Below are 19,068 nucleotides of genomic sequence, written 5' to 3'. Positions count from 1 at the left end.
GCTTATATATATGTCTTTGATGGCTGTTTCAAACATCAGTATATTAAAATAACAATTGACAATATCAGAAAAAAAATATTTTATATGTTGCACATTGAAATGATTTTTTAAATAAACAAAAATATAAAAAAAAAACTGTTCTCCATTTTCACATTGAACTGTGGAATTCTGATTTTCATTTCTATTAATCAAATCATTTGCATCGGGTAATAATAGAAATTACAAAATATATTTCTTTCCAAAAGGACACAATATTTTCTTGCTTCTTACATTACGTCTGGTATCACCTCGTATGACCTTTACCTTTTCTTGCTCTTTTGGCCAAAAATTCCAAAAATAAAAAACAAATTTGCTGTATAGATGTTGAAACTAATTTCGATAGAAAGCGTAATCTGCGAATAAATCAGCTTTCCGTGCGAATTCCAAAGAAGTTGACTACCGACTAAACGTAAATATAAAACAAGCATTTGATTGGTTTACGAGTGCGGACACGAAGTGTCTACGTATACTCATACTCATGGTAGAATAATACAGGCAACAGCAATTGTTGTTGGACAACAATCGTAACAACAACCACATACAGTTTTGTTTTTGTACGTAATGCAAGTGTCTGAGTTATGTGTCCAAAAATGTAAACAAAATAAATAATTTTCAATAAATTATTTTAATTTCAGAATTATACATTTTTGGAATTTGGATTATTAAATTGAAAATGCAGAAGAATAGTTCTTAAAATATTCCATTTTAATGCTTTCACATCATTCCCCTGAATGTATAGTTGTTAGCTTTTGGTCCTATTCTCTCAACACTTCAAGCAATTGCTAGAAAATCGTGAAAAGGCAACATCCTTTCCAAGTTGAAACCAAACAGCACACATACATAAAGTATTCTACATTTTGCAATTTTAGAAAACATGAAATATAACCGCAAAAAAAGTTTCCGAACCATCGCCTTTAGCGTTTCGTTAAATACAACAGTGAAATTTTATAACAAAAAAGGGTATGCCTATTGTATGTCTGATATGGAATTAAATTAAAAACGTCATATCGAATTTAACACTAGTATTACTATAGAGTCAAATCAGCTGGGACTTGCTGTTACCTGTAATAATTATACCATGGTACAATGAAGAAAAGGTAGGTGAACTTTGAAAAATTGCAAGTATAGAGGTCTACCTGTTTGGCTTGTAATGTCAAAAATAGTATCAAAACAATAAAAAATCAAACAACTTGTTGCATTTATTTTGAATAAATAATTGAAAACCACGATAACTGAGTGAAAGGTCAACACCTCTTTTCAAAATCATGTACAATATATATATAAAAGATTATTTCGCTACAAAAACCTCTAGATTTTGCCGATGCATACGCTGAAATAAACATTTTGAAAATATCCGAATTTGAATATTTTCTGAACAATTTTTTTGTTATTGAAAAGAAGACACATACATAAACAAATAAAGATGACATATTAAGCCAAGAAAATAAAAAAATTAAAATCATATGGTATCATAGCCCTACCTTGATATCATTGTACCATGGTATGCCTATTGTATGTCAAGATATGAAATTAAATCACAAAACGTCATATCGAATTTAACAGTAGTATTACTATAGTGTCAAATCAGCTGGAACTTGCTGTTACCTGTAATAATTATACCATGGCATATACTAAATATAATCTTACACTACTTCTGTTATCACCTCGATTAAGTTTTTGTTTCTTGTTACAACAATATTTAAATGCAATGAAATGTATTTGAAATGCAGGTTCGCGCAATCTATTGAAATGTGTTAGTATTTTTTTTAATGATAGGCAATATAACATTCGGATAAGATCAGTTCGGGTGCCTATGCCTTACTGATAACAGGGAGTTGTCGGTGCAATCAAATTTCGAGTCACAGTGGGTTCTTTGTGTGTGACCCTTTATAACCTTGTTGTTTATTTAGTCATAGTTCTACCCATGGTACAATGAAGAGAAGGTAGGTCAACTTTGAAAAAATTGCAAATATAGAGGTCTACCTGTTTGGCTTGTAATGTCAAAAATAGTATCAAAACAATAAAAAATCAAACAACTTGTTGCATTTATTTTGAATAAATAATTGAAAACCACGATAACTGAGTGAAAGGTCAACACCTCTTTTCAAAATCATGTACAATATATATCTATAAAAGATTATTTCGCTACAAAAACCTCTAGATTTTGCCGATGCATACGCTGAAATAAACATTTTGAAAATATCCGAATTTGAATATTTTCTGAACAATTTTTTTGTTATTGAAAAGAAGACACATACATAAACAAATAAAGATGACATATTAAGCCAAGAAAATAAAAAATTAAAATCATATGGTATCATAGCCCTACCTTGATATCATTGTACCATGGTATGCCTATTGTATGTCAAGATATGAAATTAAATCACAAAACGTCATATCGAATTTAACACTAGTATTACTATAGAGTCAAATCAGCTGGGACTTGCTGTTACCTGTAATAATTATACCATGGTACAATGAAGAGAAGGTAGGTGAACTTTGAAAAATTGCAAGTATAGAGGTCTACTTGTTTGGCTTGTAATGTCAAAAATAGTATCAAAACAATAAAAAATCAAACAACTTGTTGCATTTATTTTGAATAAATAATTTAAAACCACGATAACTGAGTGAAAGGTCAACACCTCTTTTCAAAATCATGTACAATATATATCTATAAAAGATTATTTCGCTACAAAAACCTCTAGATTTTGTGATTAAATATTGAGATATTTTTTTTATTTCAAATTGTTCGAATGTATTAAAGTTATCTATACATAAAAGACTTCCTGTCTGCTATACATTTCATAGCTATGCAAATAATATGCGTGGACTCACAGTAGACTCAGCCCCCTGTATCTTCTGCAATCTTTGATCCAAATCTTAAGTAAGCCTGAGGAGTAAATATACCCTAAAGTACCTTTTAGGTAGCATGTCACTACAGCGAGAAAGCTGACGATGTAGTAAAAGAAAAAAGGGTACACCCCACCAGAACCACCACAAAACCTAATTTTAAAGCACCAAAACTAATTTTCCGGATATTTTCTTGTAAAGAACATTATCGCTGTTGAATATGAAATCAACGTTGCCAACGTTACCAAGTGTGTTAGGATGATGAAGAGATAACAACGATTGGACATATATTATCGCAAATGTCCTTCGTTGGAGCGCTGGAGACTACGATCACTCCATTTCCAGTCTTTGTGATTTTCAAAAATGTTGTATTGAACGTGCTATAATCAAACCAAGATGCAGCGGCTTCAGCATTACTTTTAATCGATGTTGGAAGTTTTGAATATTTGCTTTTGTAATAGAAAAAACAACAATTTTGAAAATTTTTAATTCAATATTTTGATTGGAAAAATAATTTGCCCCAAATTTTGTACTTCAAATCAATTCGCCCTGACTACAACTTTGACACATCAAGTTTCCAAAAAAGTAGCTTTGTTGTAATTTTCGCCTATGTTGCTACTTGGTATTTCTACCAAAAATTGCAAGTATAGAGGTCTACCTGTTTGGCTTGTAATGTCAGAATTACTATCAAAACAATAAAAAACCAAACAACTTGTTGCATTGATTTTGAATAAATAATTTAAAACCGCGAAAACTGAATGAAAGGTCAACACTTCTTTTCAAAATCATGTACTATATATCTCTAAAGGATTATCTCGCTACAAAAACTCTAGATTTTGTCGATGCATACGTCGAAATAAACATTTTGAAAACACTCGAATTTGAAGTTTTCTAAACAATTTTTTTTTGTTATTGAAAAGAAAACACATACATAAACAAATAAAGATGACATATTAAACCAAGAAAATAAAAGAAATTAAAATCATATGGTATCATGCCCTACCTTGATATCTTGTACCATGGTTCTACCTTAGTATTGTATTTGAAATTTATTTTTCTGAAAAAAAAAAAAAAAAAAAATCGTAAGCTAACGTCACTAAAGAACTAAAAATAAATAAAATAAATAATACGATAAACTCTGAAATTAATTTTATTTATACAATCCATTGCAATCGAACTTTCGAGCTATGCCATTCCATACACCACGTCCATTTGGTAGAACAATGGCGAGAAGTGCTTCATCTGTTAGTTTGAATTCATGGCCATCGGAACAATTATCCAACGATAGTATTCTAAGCAGCCGTAGTTGTGAGCCTTCATTTCGTGTTAGGTATGCCAGAAATAATCTAACGTCAATTCGTTTTTAATATGTTAGTTTTCCCCATAAAGAGATCCAATACAAATGTATGATCAGATCACATCGCACTATGGAATTGACTTTCAAAGGGAGAATGGTCTTACTATTGCCGAGGAATATAAAAAATCTATTGCATTTTCTGAAACACAGAGTGATATTGTACCACCACTAGATTTACAATCGGAAGATAATTATCCAGCGGCCAGTGATATGACCTATTCAGTAAAAATTGATCGTCAACCAGAATTGGCTTATGCAACATGGCTATCGGCAAAAAGGTAATTGTGCTACTATAGGAAGCAGGAATGTATATTTTTTAGGAAACCAAGGGATGTTTCATGGATGGTAGTTTAAAGAAATTGATATTGCCTCCAGTTGCCGCACAAGAATAAGACTTTATAAATTAACAAAACACTTTTGTTCTTTATTTAGAAAACTCCTTTCTGTAGAAGCTGCCCGTCGCAAAGAAGAAGCTGAGCGAAAACGTCAAGAATTAGAGGAACGAAAGCGCATATCCAAGGAAAAATATGAAAAGTGGCTGGAAAATAAGGCCAAACAACAAAAGCAACAATATTCTCAACACAGTATAAACGAATTAAATTCGAATAAAACGCATAATAGTCAAACATATTTTCCAAATGTTTCACAAAAGTCATTACGTTCCTCTGACAATGATGAAAGGCCGAAAGCTCATCTAGATGAATGGGAACGTACGAAACGGTTGCAGGAAGAACGTCGACGTATGCGAAAACAACAGGAAGAACAACAACGTCGTGAATTAGAGGAACAGCGTCGTAAGGCTGCCGCAGAAGCCTGGGATAAATGGTTGGCCGATGCGGCTAAGAAACCAAAACCTGTTCCATTGAATCGCGGCATATTTACATTACGTGGGACAATTTCAGATATTTTTGTTAATCCCAATGAATGGAAACCAATATTGCCCAATGGTGATGACAATAATTAAAAACATCTTCAGGAGATTCTAACTTTTTTCATATATTTTGTGTATCTTGTTTACATTGAAATATATTTTTTAATCTGAGCAAATTCGATTCGATTGGCTTAGTTTTTGAAACTTGATATGGAAATGAACCCAACACGTATACAATTATAAACTGGTAAAAATAGGACAGACCGACCGAACATACCGACTAAATGAAACCCTACCCCATGAAAGCTATATCTTAATCGATTTCCAGTAAATTTGGTGGATGTATTTTAATGTCGAATATAACCTTTCATTCAAATATGGCTTCTATTGAGTATACGTTAGGAATTTGGGAAGGTTTATATCAGGGCAAGGAAGAGAGCCTCAAAAATTGTTTGTGATTGTATGTGTTTTGAAAGAACAAAATATTGCAAGTGTTTTTTTGCCTCTCTTTACAGAGTGAGAAATAATTGGTTATCTTCAAATTTTCAATTGAAAATTTTCCGTTTAAAAAACAACTTCGTTGTTAAAAATTAATATTTTGATCAGACAATTCGGAGATATATTTGCAAATAATTTCGGACTTAACATCCTAACCATCTAAGTTGATCCTTTAAAAATTAATACCGATTACCACAGGCTGACATACGCAAATAGTTGTAGAATTTTATACTGATCAGAAACGCATATTCTGCGTTGGGTCCTAAAATATTATGTCTATGGATTACAAACAGAATGACAAACATCACATCCTGTTATTTTCCCTAATATTGACTAAGAACGTACATATAATTTCAGAGAAATCAAGGGAAATGTCCATTAATTTGGAAGGACAATAAATTTGTCTAACAATATGAAGTAAATTTCTATTCCTAACATGTGAATTCGCATGCAAATTTTGTCAAATAGAATTCAATTAAAAAAGATAAATCTTTAAATTTATGATTTTTACAAATTCGGAAATATTTGTTCCGAATATGTAGTAAGATATATTTGTGCTCCAATACTTCTTACGGTGTATTCATAAAAAAAATCCGACAGCACCTTCCTCAACGACTGCTCGAACAAAACTAAATATTCTCCCTAAACCATTTTGACAGTAATATAGGCCATGATTGTGTTGGTGAACACACAGATATCCCAAGGGATACTCTTGGCCTAGCCTTGGTTTATATATAAAATCGGATGAAAGAAATTAATTGGATAAACATATCTTCGTTGGTTTAACATTCTCATCAAATTAAATAAAATATATGTGGGAGCAATATGTAAATCTAAACTGATCTCCACAAATTGTGTTTCAGATATACAGTGGTGGCCATATCATATGCAACTGAAATCTAACCTTTACCAAAAACCGTGAAAAATTTTTCTGAAAACAAAATTATGCAATTATTTTTTTAAATATTATTTTTGATTGCTTGTAGTTTAAGAAAAAAACATATACTCCATAGATATTCAATTCATTTATAAAAAAAAATTAGAAAAAGATATTCAGTCTTATTATGAAGTGGCCAAAACATATGCAACTAATTAAATCGAGCTCAGTAAAGTGCAAATAAAGTTAATATTTTGTTGCAAATCCGTTGTTGTCGATTACAGCCTGACATCTTCGAGGCATTGACGCTATAAGATTGTCAATGACGCTTTTTGGAATTGATTTCCAGGCATCTTCCAGCCGGCAAAATAAAACATCTAAACTTGTACAATTTTCTCGATCAATTTTTTTGTTTACGATTTCCCACAGGTTCTCTATTGGGTTTAAATCTGGGGATTGGGGTGGCCATTCCATTACCGTAACTCTATTATCGGCAAACCACGATTTGACCACCTTCGAAGCGTGTTTGGGGTCGTTGTCCTGTTGAAAGACCCACCGCAATGGCATATTATATTCTGCGAATGGGAGCATTACCCTTTGCAATATGTCTTTATACATAAATCTATCCATAATACCAACAATTCTATGTAGGGGGCCAACTCCAGCACCAGAAAAACAACCCCACACCATTATATTGCCCCCTCCATGCTTGACCGTTTTTTTACAGTAACGTGCTTCGAGTCGTTTTCCTTCTGGTCGCCTTACATAGCACATGCCATCGCTACCAATGATGTTAAATTTGGACTCATCACTAAATAATATAGTTCTCCATTTACTCTCTGTCCAATTTATATGAGCTTTAGCAAATTCCAAACGCTTTTTCTGGTTTCGCTTCGATATCAGTGGTTTTTTTGCAGGACGTCTTGCGCAGAGGGAGGCTTGTAAAAGTCTTCTACGGATGGTGCGAGCAGAAACTGGCAACTGAAATCTTTCCACTATCTTAGAGGAAGATATAAATGGGTCTTTTTCACGTGTCTGATTATTAATTTGTCCGTCCGATCGCTTGTTTTTCGACTTCGACCACCACGGTGTATAACAGAGACTTGTGAATTTTTTTTGTAATTATTAATGATGCGCGATATGGAGCTTTTATGAACGGTATATTTCTCGGCAATACATTTCTGTGATAATCCAGAAGAATACGCAGTCACAATTCGTTGTCTGAGCTCAAATCCAAATTTATCGCGTGCCATTTTTGACCAAACTCTATTGTAGCTTTGTGAAAAAACAACGCAATAAAAATGTGAAGGTAGCTTTAAATCTCTTTACGCAGTGTCTCTAGCTAATAATAAGAAGAACAATAGAACAAAGGAAATTGTAAAAATGCCGTTATTTAAACCAAATATATAAAGTTGCATATGTTTTGACCACACCAAATTTCATATTTGTCAACAAAACACCTGTGAACATAGAGATATAAACAAAAGCTGCACATTTTGATAATAATTTGAAATCGTAAGAACGTATTGACTATAATTAACCCATCTTTATATACTTCGTTGTGAAATTTACAAATTTATATAGCCTTTTAACGTAGATGAATCTTAGTTGCATATGATATGGCCACCACTGTATATGAGACGTATACCCAATCTAAAGTATCTAAAATCTCGTACCGAATATGATTCTTATGGAGAGCATATTACGGGTTTTGACTAGCTTGATCTAACTTAAGAGTATATTAGGCATTTAGTGCACAAAAAACGGTAAATTTAAAAAAATATTTATATGAGAGCTATGTTTAAATTACATCCGGTAATCAACAATAATATTCTTCATAAAAAAAAATGTCAGAAAAAAAAAACAAGTTTGGGGGCCAGGCCTTACGCCACGTACTTTTGTAAGTAAATTCTATTGTTTTTTTCTTTTTATTTTATTTAACTATTTTATTAAAATTGAACTGCAATTATAATTTCTTAAGCTTACAATTACGATTTTTTTTCTCTCTAAACTATTATAAATAACAGCTACACTATTTACCTTTGGAAGGGATGGACTTGCATGGCTGATTTTATATTTGTCTTGATAGCCGACGGTGCTTTGCCCAGTTGACTTACGCCACCAGGACTGACTGAACTCATTGGGGCTGGAGGACGTATTGCCGGAGGTACCATCATGCTGCCGGGCCCTCCACCAGGCACAGACATAGGCATGCCCATTTTCAAACCCTTACCCATTCCAACGGCTGCCACAAGGGCATGAGTGTCCGCCATGCTGCTGGTTTGTTGTATACCAGCTCTAGACGAAGATTCGATATCCCATTCCTCACGTTTTTTACTGACCATATCAAGAATGTGTGAGACTACTTTGTTGTGTTGTGCCACTTGTTTTGCTGCTGCTTCAGCCGACAAATTCGCTGCTTTTTGTTCATTTTGTAACATTTTTTGTTCAGCCATTGGTTCGGGTTTTGTACGCAAATAATCCGGCACAATATCATGTGAAAACACTGGTACCCTACCTTGTGTTAGTTGGATCAAAGCTTCATCTCTTTCGGGGGACAACATTAGGGGAAGAACTGTCCGGTTACGTAGCGGGGGGCATATTTCTTTGGATAAAATTTTAGAAAGGCCAGTAAGCTGTGAAAGAAGTACATTATGTGGTTAAAAGCAAAAAACAAACTTAAAAGTGAGACCTACATGACTTGATATCAGGGCAAAATTGTCCAGAAATGTTGGCCAATTGATGAACTCGTATTCTGTTTCTAATTTATGTACCATGGCTCCGATGGAAACTTTTAAATCGTTTAAACGATTTTGTACCGCATCTAGGGTCATTTCCAATTGCTTCTCTTCGCGGGACATGGCTGGATACTTGGATACTCCTTTTTGCAATTGCCTTACAAATCTATGTGCAACATCAACAAAACAACAGGGATATGAAAGGCAAATCACGAAGTGACACTTTTTTTGTCGGCGATGGCAGCTATTCAGGTTTACACCAACGGCGGCGGCGCGCTGTAGTTTCTGTGAACTCTGCATACAAACACATTAGTTGTGTTCAAGAGCTAAACTGTTTCTCCTTAACCAGCGGTGCTCAAGAAGAAATATCTCTTTTCAAATGTCTCTTGCTTATTTAAATCAAGAACAAAACAGTGTTAAGTCATTATTTATACAAATATTTTTTATCCATTTGCTTTATAAATTATTTTGGCAAACATTCGTGTTTAAAAACAATTAAATAGAACCGTAAAATATAAAGAAAGACAGAACTTTAATTTTCTCTTCAATTATCTCTTTTTTCTCTTCATGTTCTAGAACACGGTTTTGAGCATAGATGCCTTAACATTGCAAAGTGTTCACTTCTCCTCAAACAAAATTAGTGCTCTCCCCTACAATTTGTATGTTCTCTTTAGAGACTTTTTATACCATAATGTGGGTGAGCAAGAGTGGAACAGCTGTCAAACATCGAATTTAACATAGATCATATGACAAAAAAGTTTGAAATTTCGCTCCATTCACCATAAAAAAATCTGGAACATTAACATTAATTAACATATTTTATACAAGTATACAGCGAACCTACGAACCTTCGCCTAAAAATCTGAAATCTATTATAAAAATATAATTATTACAAGGCAACTGCAAGTGAGGAACTTTTCTTGAAAGTAATAGCATTGTCAATTTATTTTCAACCAATATGAATCAAAAAAAAAAAAATAAATAAATAAATAAATAAATAAAAATAAAATAAAGCAGTTTACAGAATAAAATGTTTTTATTTTGCCTATACCAGAACAGTAAGAATGTAAAAGTTTTTACTACGATAACCGATTTTCCCTTTTTAATATCAGAAAAAATGCAAAACAAGTATATTCTTGCACGTTTCAGGAACAGCCCAATAAATTGAAGAAATATGTTTTTTATGATCGTAGAATGGCAAAATTATAAAAGGTATTCAATTTTTTCATAAAGTTTTATCGATAATATTTAAGAGCACGCTCACGTTGGAGCTTTTTCCGGATTAACCTTTTTTATGAAGATTTATTAGAGGTACACATATGCAATGAAATTGACTATTTAAGCCGACTGGATTTTCTAAATCCGTTAAGGTGAGAATACATAAAACGCATTTTTGACTGGCTTAAGTCATCGGCTGGTTACTTCGGAAAAGAACAAAGAACAAAATCGAACTAAGTCTACCTAAAACACCTTTGTTCAAAGACATAGAAATGTAAAGATAGGACAAGACAGAGTCAAGATATGGTAACCCTGTGAAAATACCTCTATTGTTACGATATCATAACAACATAGTTACCAATGTTAACTGATTTAAACCGCTAAGGCAATGTTCAAATTTTCGGAAAGGTCTATGGAATAGATTTTTGAAGCCAAAATTTCGGATTTTTCACATTTTTATTTGTAATTGTGGTTTTTATATTAACATGTCTCTGCCATGAGCTGTTACTCCATATATTGCAGACACAAACCATTTGCTCAAAATGCATTTTGTCTAGTCTTTACCATATTAGGTCTTTGCTTTGTTCCTCTACGCAGAAGCCAGCCGAAGACTTAAGTCAGTCAAACAAGCGTTTTATGTATTTTTCCCTTTACAAAGAAAGCGTAAAATGGTAAAATTAAGAAAAAGGTGAAGGCATTTCAAATAAGTGCAACCATTTCTGCATTTCCTTTAATTTAACTTGTCAAATTTCACTACGTAGAAAACAGGATAACATCTCTGATGTGTGTTGCGTGTAGCCATTGAAAATATATATCTTTTAATTTATTGAAAGAAAGAAATTGGCAGCAATTTTCCAAAGTCCCCGTCTTTTGCTGCCGGAAAATGTGCAAAATTTCAGCGTTGCCACCTATAATTTTCTGTAGATAGGGAAATACAAGTCTGCAAAAGTGTAGGGATTTGTAGGTGACTATAAAGTGATAAACAGGAAAAATTCTGGAAAATATGAGAAAAGAGAGAAAATCAGAATCAAAATATACAGTCCAAGAGTTTTGTTTTAAAATTAATACCAAAGACATTGGTTTGTTGTATTGTTTATTGTGTTTGACGTGACTGGTTTAATTGAAGTAAGTGTGTGACAATAACAGAAGTAAGTACGGTATTTCACGTTAAAGGGCCTTTTATGCAATGTGTATTTTGGTTTAAGGTCTCGCCAAGGATAGCCAAAAAATAAAAATACTCGCAAATTATCAAAAAATCTTGATATTTTAAACAAAAAACACGTTGCGCGTCCATTCTGCTATGACCATATTTGTCTTTTACCAAATAGTCGCAATTCGCAGTGGGTGGGTGCCGAAAGAGACAAAACCTATGAAATATTGAAATTTATCACAGTTTGCAGTAAATGATTTTCTGCAGTTATCTTCGACAGCGCCATGGTAAAATTAAGGTAAACCATTTCAAATAAGCATTTCCATCTTTGCATTTTCTGTACTTTACCTTGTCAAATTCATGGTAGAATTAAGAAGGTAAAGTCATGCAATCGTATATTTACAATTTTTTTTCAAAATTGGGCATTTGACAACATCTCATTGTCAAAATGTTTTTTTTTTTATAAATCCATTGTACCTACACAAATCAGAGATGGGAACCTACTTTCTGTGCAGTGAAATTAGACCATGGTAAAATGAAGAAGTTAAAATCATTTCAAATAAGCATATCAATCTCTGCATTTTTTGTAACTGAGCTTGTCAAATAGGACAGCACTTCCGTATAAAAGACAATATGAAATTGCATTTGAAGCCAATTGTTCACGTACATTCAAAGTGTTAACATCTCCGAACAGTGTTTTGAAAAACTTAAAACATTTAGAATATTTAGAAAAAAAAAATAAATATCATACCTGCATCGTGCAAAATTACATACAAATTACCAACTTAAAAACTATTTTGATACCCGCTGTGCCCATTGCAATGCCCAAAACGTGATCATGCAGCTTTATGAGTATTTATTGCTATTGATGATGTTAATCGTTTTTCTACAACGAAAATGTTGGCGCCTTGTATGGCAAGTAAACGGATGGCGTGGCATTATCCAGCAACCGATATTATGGATACTATTGATTTGTAATATTGATCCAAAAAGTTAAGAAATTTTCTATGGACAACAAATACTATTGATATTGCTTACTAAAATTGCTATCGGCAGAGAAATATAATTATTAAATTATTTCTAATTTCACAAAATATTTCAAAATAATTTTTTTTTCAGATATTATGTCCAGTATTCATCGATATGGTCGATTCATGGAAGTTCCCCTGGCCATTGTACTCTTCGATCGAATTCTTTTATACATGGACGATCCAGTATCTATAGAAGGTGTTCTCACGTCCCCTGAATGTCTAAACAAGTCTTTTCTGCACAATGGTTTCTATGCAAATAAGGGTATTTTGCATGCCAAAGGTACAAAGCATGGTAGAACCATGTTGAAATTTAGAAGGTAAAGTCTTTTCAAATAAACATAGCCATCTCTGCATTTTCTGTAATTTTTCTTGTCAAATTTCACTGCACAAAAAATTGGTTTCCATTTCTGACTTATGTACTATTTACAACGGATTTATAAATATATATTTTGACAATAAGATGTTATAAAACGAATAATTTGGAAAAAATTGCAAACAAATTGTTGGCGTGATACCGGGACAAATAAACCCAAAAATAATAGAAAATAAAAACAAGGATTATGCAGTTTATATGTATTTTCAAATGGTTTATTTGTAAAGTGTATTGGTTTCAAACGAAACGAGACTTTACCTTTGTGTGTGATTTTAACGAGAGCGAGAGAGCAAGTGTAGTAGCAGATGAGCACAATAGCGGAACAAGGTCGTGACCAGTACCGACGACCGCAGCATTGGAAAGTGCCTCTCTGCGTCCAAACTGAGTGAATATAACTTTTAGGAGAAAGTGCAGTCCATGGGTAGAGCTAAGAAGGTCATTTGACAACATCTCAGTATAAAATTGTTATTTCCAATTCATTGTATATTCACAAATCAGAGATGGGAACGTGTATTCTATGCCTTAAAATTGGACAAGATAAATTACAGAAAATGCATTTGAAATGGCTTTACCTTCTTAATTTTACCATGGTACGAAGCGACTTAAATTAATTTTTGATTTGTTCCAGAATCTACTAGTTTTGCCATTCCCTCCAATGTCATAACGGGAAAATCGGTTATCGTAATCAAAACTTTTACATTCTTGCAGTTCTGGAACATACCATTTAAACACATAACACAAAATGACACCGGCTAAAACTTTTGTCCATATTGAATGAATTTAAATTTGTTGTTGTAGCAGCTCATAATGCTGTGTTCGTTCGGACTCCTCTCAATCGGGTTCTGCTTCTAAGTAGAGTCTCCTAGTACAGTATTCATTCTATATTCTTCCATGACTTCTGAGACCGCGTCAGAGTGAATACTATTCAGTCCTGCTTGATAGGCCTGTTTATCTAGAGGCTATCTCTTATACCTCTGTACCTCTCCCTCTAGATCATGAAGGTCTTTCGTTACGTGCCTGGGCGGAGGTTGCCTACTCCCCAGATGGTGATTCGAATGGCTCAGCTGTTTTTTTGAAAGGTCATTCATATGCGCTTGCCTATTCAAAGGAGCGTATGGCAAATAAGTATAAATGATGGGCCAAAATCAAACTAAGTCAACATAAAGTTCCTTTGTTATTTTACGAAGAAGACAGCGGAAAAAAGCTTTTTATGTGTTCTAACCTTAAAAGTGAGAATGCATAAAAAGGTGAGAATACATAGGTTGACTTAGTTTGATTTTGGCCCATTATTTATACTTATTCGCCCTACGCTCCTTTGAATAGGCAAGCGCATAGGAATGACCTTTCAAAAAATATACAAATTCGACCATCTACATGAAGAGGCGACGATCTTACGGTGCTGTCAATGCAATACCTGCTTGAGTGTTACAGACAGAGCCATCCTAATCACCATCTGGGGAGTAGGCAACCTCGGCCGAATAAGCCATCCGATGACTTAAGGCAGTCAAATGTTTTATGAATTCCCATATTAAAGGTGAGAGAACATAAACATCTTTTAGTCCTCGCATGGCATATTTTGTGACATATCATAACGGGATACAAGAGCCGCACTCAAATTCTGCTATTGTTTCCCTACATAGTTTGACACTAATATGCATAGCCATGATGACAAGCTGTTTATGTACCCTCAACTTAACAGGCGCTCTGGAATTCTTATGCCGTTGCGTCTTAAAAATTGGCTTCAACGAAGCAAGAAATCTGACTCTGTTTCACCCACCAATGCTCGATCAAATTTAACGCTGTTTCTTTTTATTTCTGTTTTAATTTTAGATGAAAAATGGAAAATCCGACGTAAACAATTAAATCCCGCATTCAGTCATAACCTACTTTTTAATTTCTTCAGCGATTTCAATCGGGTTGGAAATGAACTGAGTATAAAAATGAAAATGGAACTGAAACAAAATCATATTTCATTTGATAATTTGGCAGATTTAGTTAATCGAGCGGTTTTAGAAGCATCGTGTTGTGAGTATAAATTTGTATTCCCTTAAATTTACTTTACTTTTCTAACATGGCATTTATTGTTTTTTGTTTTCAGTGACCATAATGGGTGTATCAACACGTTTCACACAAAACGATGATAAACGCATTGCAGGAGCATATCGCTAGTAAGTTAAAAGTGAAGATGAATAACTTTCGGGGATTCTCGTGGCGTTAACCGATATCGTAAAATAACTAAACACAAGAAGAAAAGAACACTAAAGGTGAGAGTACATAAACAGCTTGAAGTCTTCGCATGGCATATTTTTTGATATACCATAAAGAGATGCCGAAGCTGCACTCAAATCCAACATCAAATCAAATAATTTGACATTAATATGCTTAGCCATGATGCCAAGCCGCTTATGTACTCTCATCTCAAAGGTGAAAATACATACGATACGGAAGACCTTCTCGTGAGAATACCAATTCCTTCTGGCTTTCTATGAAAAGATTTTCAGATCATCTATGAGAAGACCTCTACGAAGAAGCCAGCCGATGACTTAAGCCAGTCAAAAATGCGTTTTATGTGTTTTATGACAAGGTGCTTATGCAACCTCACCTTAAAGGTAAGAATACATTCAACGCTTTTTTGACTGGCTTAAGTCTTCGGCTGGGTTCTTCGAAGAGGACTGAAATTCCATTAACAAAATGTTCGTGCACTAACTTTTCATTGTATTTTTTTTTTCGAACAGTTTAATGGATCTTACAGCACTGAAAATGTTAAAACCTTGGTATCAAATCGACTCGATATTTCGGCTTTTGGATAGGCAGAAGTACGACGTTACTATGAAAACTGGTAAATTAGTAGATGAATTTGCTACAAATGTAAGTCTTAATCAAATTTGTCTCTTAATATAAAATTGTGTAATTTTTATGTTTGAATATACACGTTTATGCAATTTATGATTTTTCTAGATTGTTCGCGAAAAGTATTCTGAATGGCAGAAGAAGCGGCAAGAGAATTCCGATTCTTACGAAAATATAGAACAAAATAATGAAAAACATATTTTCATTGAACAACTATTTCACTTGGCCGATCAAAACAAAATAAGCTCGCAAGAGATTATGGACGAAGCTCAATCAATGGTAGTTGTGGTAAGTTAAATATAAAACGAAAAACACTCAAGGCCATAGCAGAATGAACACGTTGAACCATTTTACGTGGAAAATAATATCGACAAGAACAACTACAACGAGGGTACGTGTTTATGATGGTTGTAATAATAGCTCTATATATGCATGGTACAATAAGGTGACAGAACAGCAATTAAGGGAATACAACTCCTGAGACTGTGCCTTCTTAAGATATGGCCGACGATATCGCAAAGTGATTCAAGCAAGAACCACTGGAGAGGCGCAGCGGAAATTGCGACAAACAATGATACGCACTAAGGCCTGGCTAGACTCTCACGCCCTAGAATTGGCTATGCAAAAACGCGAAGTTCTACTCCTTACAAGGCAGAACATTAACGTAGAAATAGACATCCCTATATCAAATCATACCAACGAAATCGTGCATTAAATACTTAAACAGATTGATTGCTCAAAAACGAAAGCGGCCAAAATAATAGCTCAGCTAAGCAGATTGATGGCGAACATAGGCGGTCCACTCCCTAGCAGAAGGAATATGCTGATGGAAGTTATAAAAGTATTTTTCTGTATGTTTCAGAGGTCTGGGCATCAACGCTGGAGACGCGAAATTGAGCAAAAAAATGCTTGCAGCACTTCGGGTGAAATCAACCGAACAGTATCCACCGATGTAGTTCTGGTTATAGCCGGAATAGATTTGCAGGCTTTTGAGTGAAAAGAGGCCTTCAACGCGAGGTATCAAAGTTCAATCCAACCGGAGGTGGAATCTGCAATAAAATTAGAGACAATTGAGTTTTGGCAACGCAGGTGGGCAAACAGCACAAGAGGCAGATTGAGGCACAAATTGATTCCCGACGCCTAGATATGGTACAAAAGGAAAGTAGGGGACACGGATACTTTCGTAAATACCTTAATTAAATGGGAAAATGCGACGCACCATATTGTATATACCTGGATACGGAAGTTATTGATGACGTAAAATACACCTTCTTTCAGTGTGGACGTCGGGCAAATGTGCGCGAGATGTTGGAATTATATATTGGCCCATTATCGTGCAAAAATGTCACTGAAAAAATGATGTATAGTGAGAAAATCTGGGAAATGGTAAGAGTATTTGTCGAAGGTGTGTTAAAAGCCAAGAAAAAAGACCTTGGCACAACCGTCTAAGACACAACAGCGGAGTCTGGATGCAGGCGTAAAATGATGAAAAGAGTGAGCTGCACTAAATAAGGGAACCACCTCGAAGTAATGCGAAAGCGGGGCCAAGATGGAGCACTTCCGGGCGGCAGGAGGTGGTTTTTAGCCGGTAGCATTGGAGTCCGGTATAGGACGTTTTGTGACATCATCGTCTAATGCGTAAAGCATTTTCCGTACTGTCTTTTTTCCTTATAATTTGACATTAATATGCCTAGCCGTAATGCCAAGCTGCTTGTGTAGCCTCACCTTTAAGGTGAGAAAATATAAAATGATTTTTTGAATGACTGAAGTTATCGGCTGGCTACTTCTAAAATGCTCTTCTTTGAGTTTTATATACTCTCACCTTTAGTTTTATTACATATTGTAAACCAAAACTATAACTTGTCATAACTTTTTGCTATTTTCCTTTTTATCATTTCAGTCATTTGAAACTGCATCAACATGTGTCATTAACGCATTACTACTCTTGGCCATGTATCCCAAATATCAGGATAAATTACGTCAGGAAATTAATGAAATATTGTCACTCGATAAATCTTCAACAAATTGCAGTGAAATAAATACTACGGCAAATAATGAACACAACACTATCACTACCGTCCATCTACAAACAATGCCTTACATGGATATGATTTTAAAAGAATCCCTACGCCTACTGACCACTGTTCCGATTATTTTGCGAAATGTTGATAAAAGTTTTCCACTGAAAATTAAAAATGGAAAATACAAAACGAAACTTGTAGAAGTGCCGAAGAACACAATAATAGCCGGTGATATATTTAACATGCATCGTAGTGCAGATGTTTGGGGGCCAAAGTCTCTTGATTTTTATCCCGAACATTTTGCAAAGGATTCAAATGTTGAAAGTATGCAAAGTGAATTGAAGCGACATCCATACTCGTATATACCGTTCTTGAAAGGTATACGTACGTGTATTGGTAAGTTGAAAGGTCAAATCTTGGATTTATTCATAAAAACATTCGATTTAATTGTAACTTTTCTTCTTTTTACAGGAAGCCGCTATAGCATGTACTTGGCTAAAGTTCTGTTGATCAAATTAATTGGATCGCTAAATTTCTGTACATCCACCCAACTACATGAGTTAGAATTTTGCGAAGGCGTCTCCTTAAAGTATCGGAATTCGAAAGATATATTCTTTCAAGTAACTTCAACGGCTAATGCTCAGAAATAGAATATTTTCTCGCATTTTTATTACTTCGACATTAATATCTAGTCTGTTCCAGACCTGTAAGAATTTAAACATTTTTACTACTATTTAAACATTTTTACTACCCTTTTGCAAAACTAGTAGATATTAGCTGGACCTGGAACAAAACAATCAATATAATACCCATTTTAACTGTAAAACTAGTAGAAAAAAAGTTTTTTTTTTCAACAATGTTTTTCAGAAAATAAAAACATTTCTTGAGGTGAGGGCACATAAACAACTTGCGAAATGGCTAGGAATATTAATGTCAAATTATAAAGGGAAACGACGGCAGAATTCGAATGCGGCTCTGGCATCTCTTTATGATATGTCACAAAATATGCGATGCGAAGACTTCAGGCTGTTTATGTACTTAAGGTGGGTATACATAAAGCGCTTATTTAGCTGCTTAAGGCTGGAAATACATAAAGCGCATATTTGGCTGGCTTAAGTCATTGGCTGTCTTCTTCGTAGATGAACAAAGGAGTATTAGGTGGGCCTAGTTCGATTTTGTCCCAAGGCTCCTTTGT

At 34.2% G+C, this 19,068-nt stretch overlaps 3 protein-coding genes across 6 annotated transcripts; 2 read left to right on the top strand and 1 right to left on the bottom strand.

Moving 5' to 3' along the window:
* Positions 1 to 3,931: 3,931 nt before the first annotated feature.
* Positions 3,932 to 5,298, top strand: LOC101892985 (coiled-coil domain-containing protein 34). The gene is made up of 3 exons (XM_005189279.4): positions 3,932 to 4,219; positions 4,279 to 4,524; positions 4,679 to 5,298. The coding sequence occupies exons 1-3, from the start codon at positions 4,077 to 4,079 to the stop codon at positions 5,208 to 5,210; spliced, it is 921 nt and encodes a 306-aa protein (XP_005189336.2). The 5' UTR covers positions 3,932 to 4,076; the 3' UTR covers positions 5,211 to 5,298.
* A 3,062-nt stretch (positions 5,299 to 8,360) lies between these two features.
* LOC101892814 (mediator of RNA polymerase II transcription subunit 8) lies at positions 8,361 to 9,452 on the bottom strand. The gene is made up of 2 exons (XM_005189278.4): positions 9,189 to 9,452; positions 8,361 to 9,128 (listed from the first exon to the last, which is right to left on the bottom strand). Exons 1-2 carry the CDS (start codon positions 9,351 to 9,353, stop codon positions 8,529 to 8,531), a joined length of 765 nt encoding a protein of 254 aa, XP_005189335.1. The 5' UTR covers positions 9,354 to 9,452; the 3' UTR covers positions 8,361 to 8,528.
* A 2,820-nt stretch (positions 9,453 to 12,272) lies between these two features.
* Positions 12,273 to 18,722, top strand: LOC101892636 (probable cytochrome P450 318a1). Of its 4 annotated transcripts, none has more exons than XM_059119152.1 (8): positions 12,273 to 12,572; positions 12,718 to 12,909; positions 14,833 to 15,027; positions 15,101 to 15,170; positions 15,738 to 15,870; positions 15,961 to 16,140; positions 17,753 to 18,281; positions 18,345 to 18,722. In XM_059119152.1, exons 1-8 carry the CDS (start codon positions 12,437 to 12,439, stop codon positions 18,521 to 18,523), a joined length of 1,614 nt encoding a protein of 537 aa, XP_058975135.1. In that variant the 5' UTR covers positions 12,273 to 12,436; the 3' UTR covers positions 18,524 to 18,722. The 4 variants fall into 4 exon arrangements, with proteins under 4 accessions (XP_058975135.1, XP_058975134.1, XP_005189334.1 ...); XM_059119151.1 differs by having other exon boundaries at positions 12,273 to 12,590; XM_005189277.4 differs by having other exon boundaries at positions 12,274 to 12,590; positions 17,753 to 18,269.
* Positions 18,723 to 19,068: the final 346 nt, after the last annotated feature.

This window comes from Musca domestica, unplaced genomic scaffold, assembly GCF_030504385.1.
Source record: "Musca domestica strain aabys unplaced genomic scaffold, Musca_domestica.polishedcontigs.V.1.1 14, whole genome shotgun sequence".
NCBI lineage: Eukaryota > Metazoa > Arthropoda > Insecta > Diptera > Muscidae > Musca > Musca domestica.
Note: the sequence above shows the minus strand (reverse complement) of the source record. Positions and strands in the feature narration are given on the sequence as shown.

Coding starts and splice junctions, on each gene's coding strand:
- LOC101892636 (XM_059119151.1), top strand. CDS start 12,437: ATGCAGCTTTATGAGTATTTATTGCTATTGATGATGTTAATCGTTTTT. Junction 12,910..14,832: donor GGGTATTTTGCATGCCAAAG/GTACAAAGCATG, acceptor TTTTAATTTTAG/ATGAAAAATGGAAAATCCGA. Junction 18,282..18,344: donor GTGTATTGGTAAGTTGAAAG/GTCAAATCTTGG, acceptor TTCTTTTTACAG/GAAGCCGCTATAGCATGTAC.
- LOC101892814 (XM_005189278.4), bottom strand. CDS start 9,353: ATGTCCCGCGAAGAGAAGCAATTGGAAATGACCCTAGATGCGGTACAA. Junction 9,129..9,188: donor TTGCCCTGATATCAAGTCAT/GTAGGTCTCACT, acceptor CTTCTTTCACAG/CTTACTGGCCTTTCTAAAAT.
- LOC101892985 (XM_005189279.4), top strand. CDS start 4,077: ATGCCATTCCATACACCACGTCCATTTGGTAGAACAATGGCGAGAAGT. Junction 4,220..4,278: donor GAGCCTTCATTTCGTGTTAG/GTATGCCAGAAA, acceptor TTCCCCATAAAG/AGATCCAATACAAATGTATG. Junction 4,525..4,678: donor ACATGGCTATCGGCAAAAAG/GTAATTGTGCTA, acceptor TTCTTTATTTAG/AAAACTCCTTTCTGTAGAAG.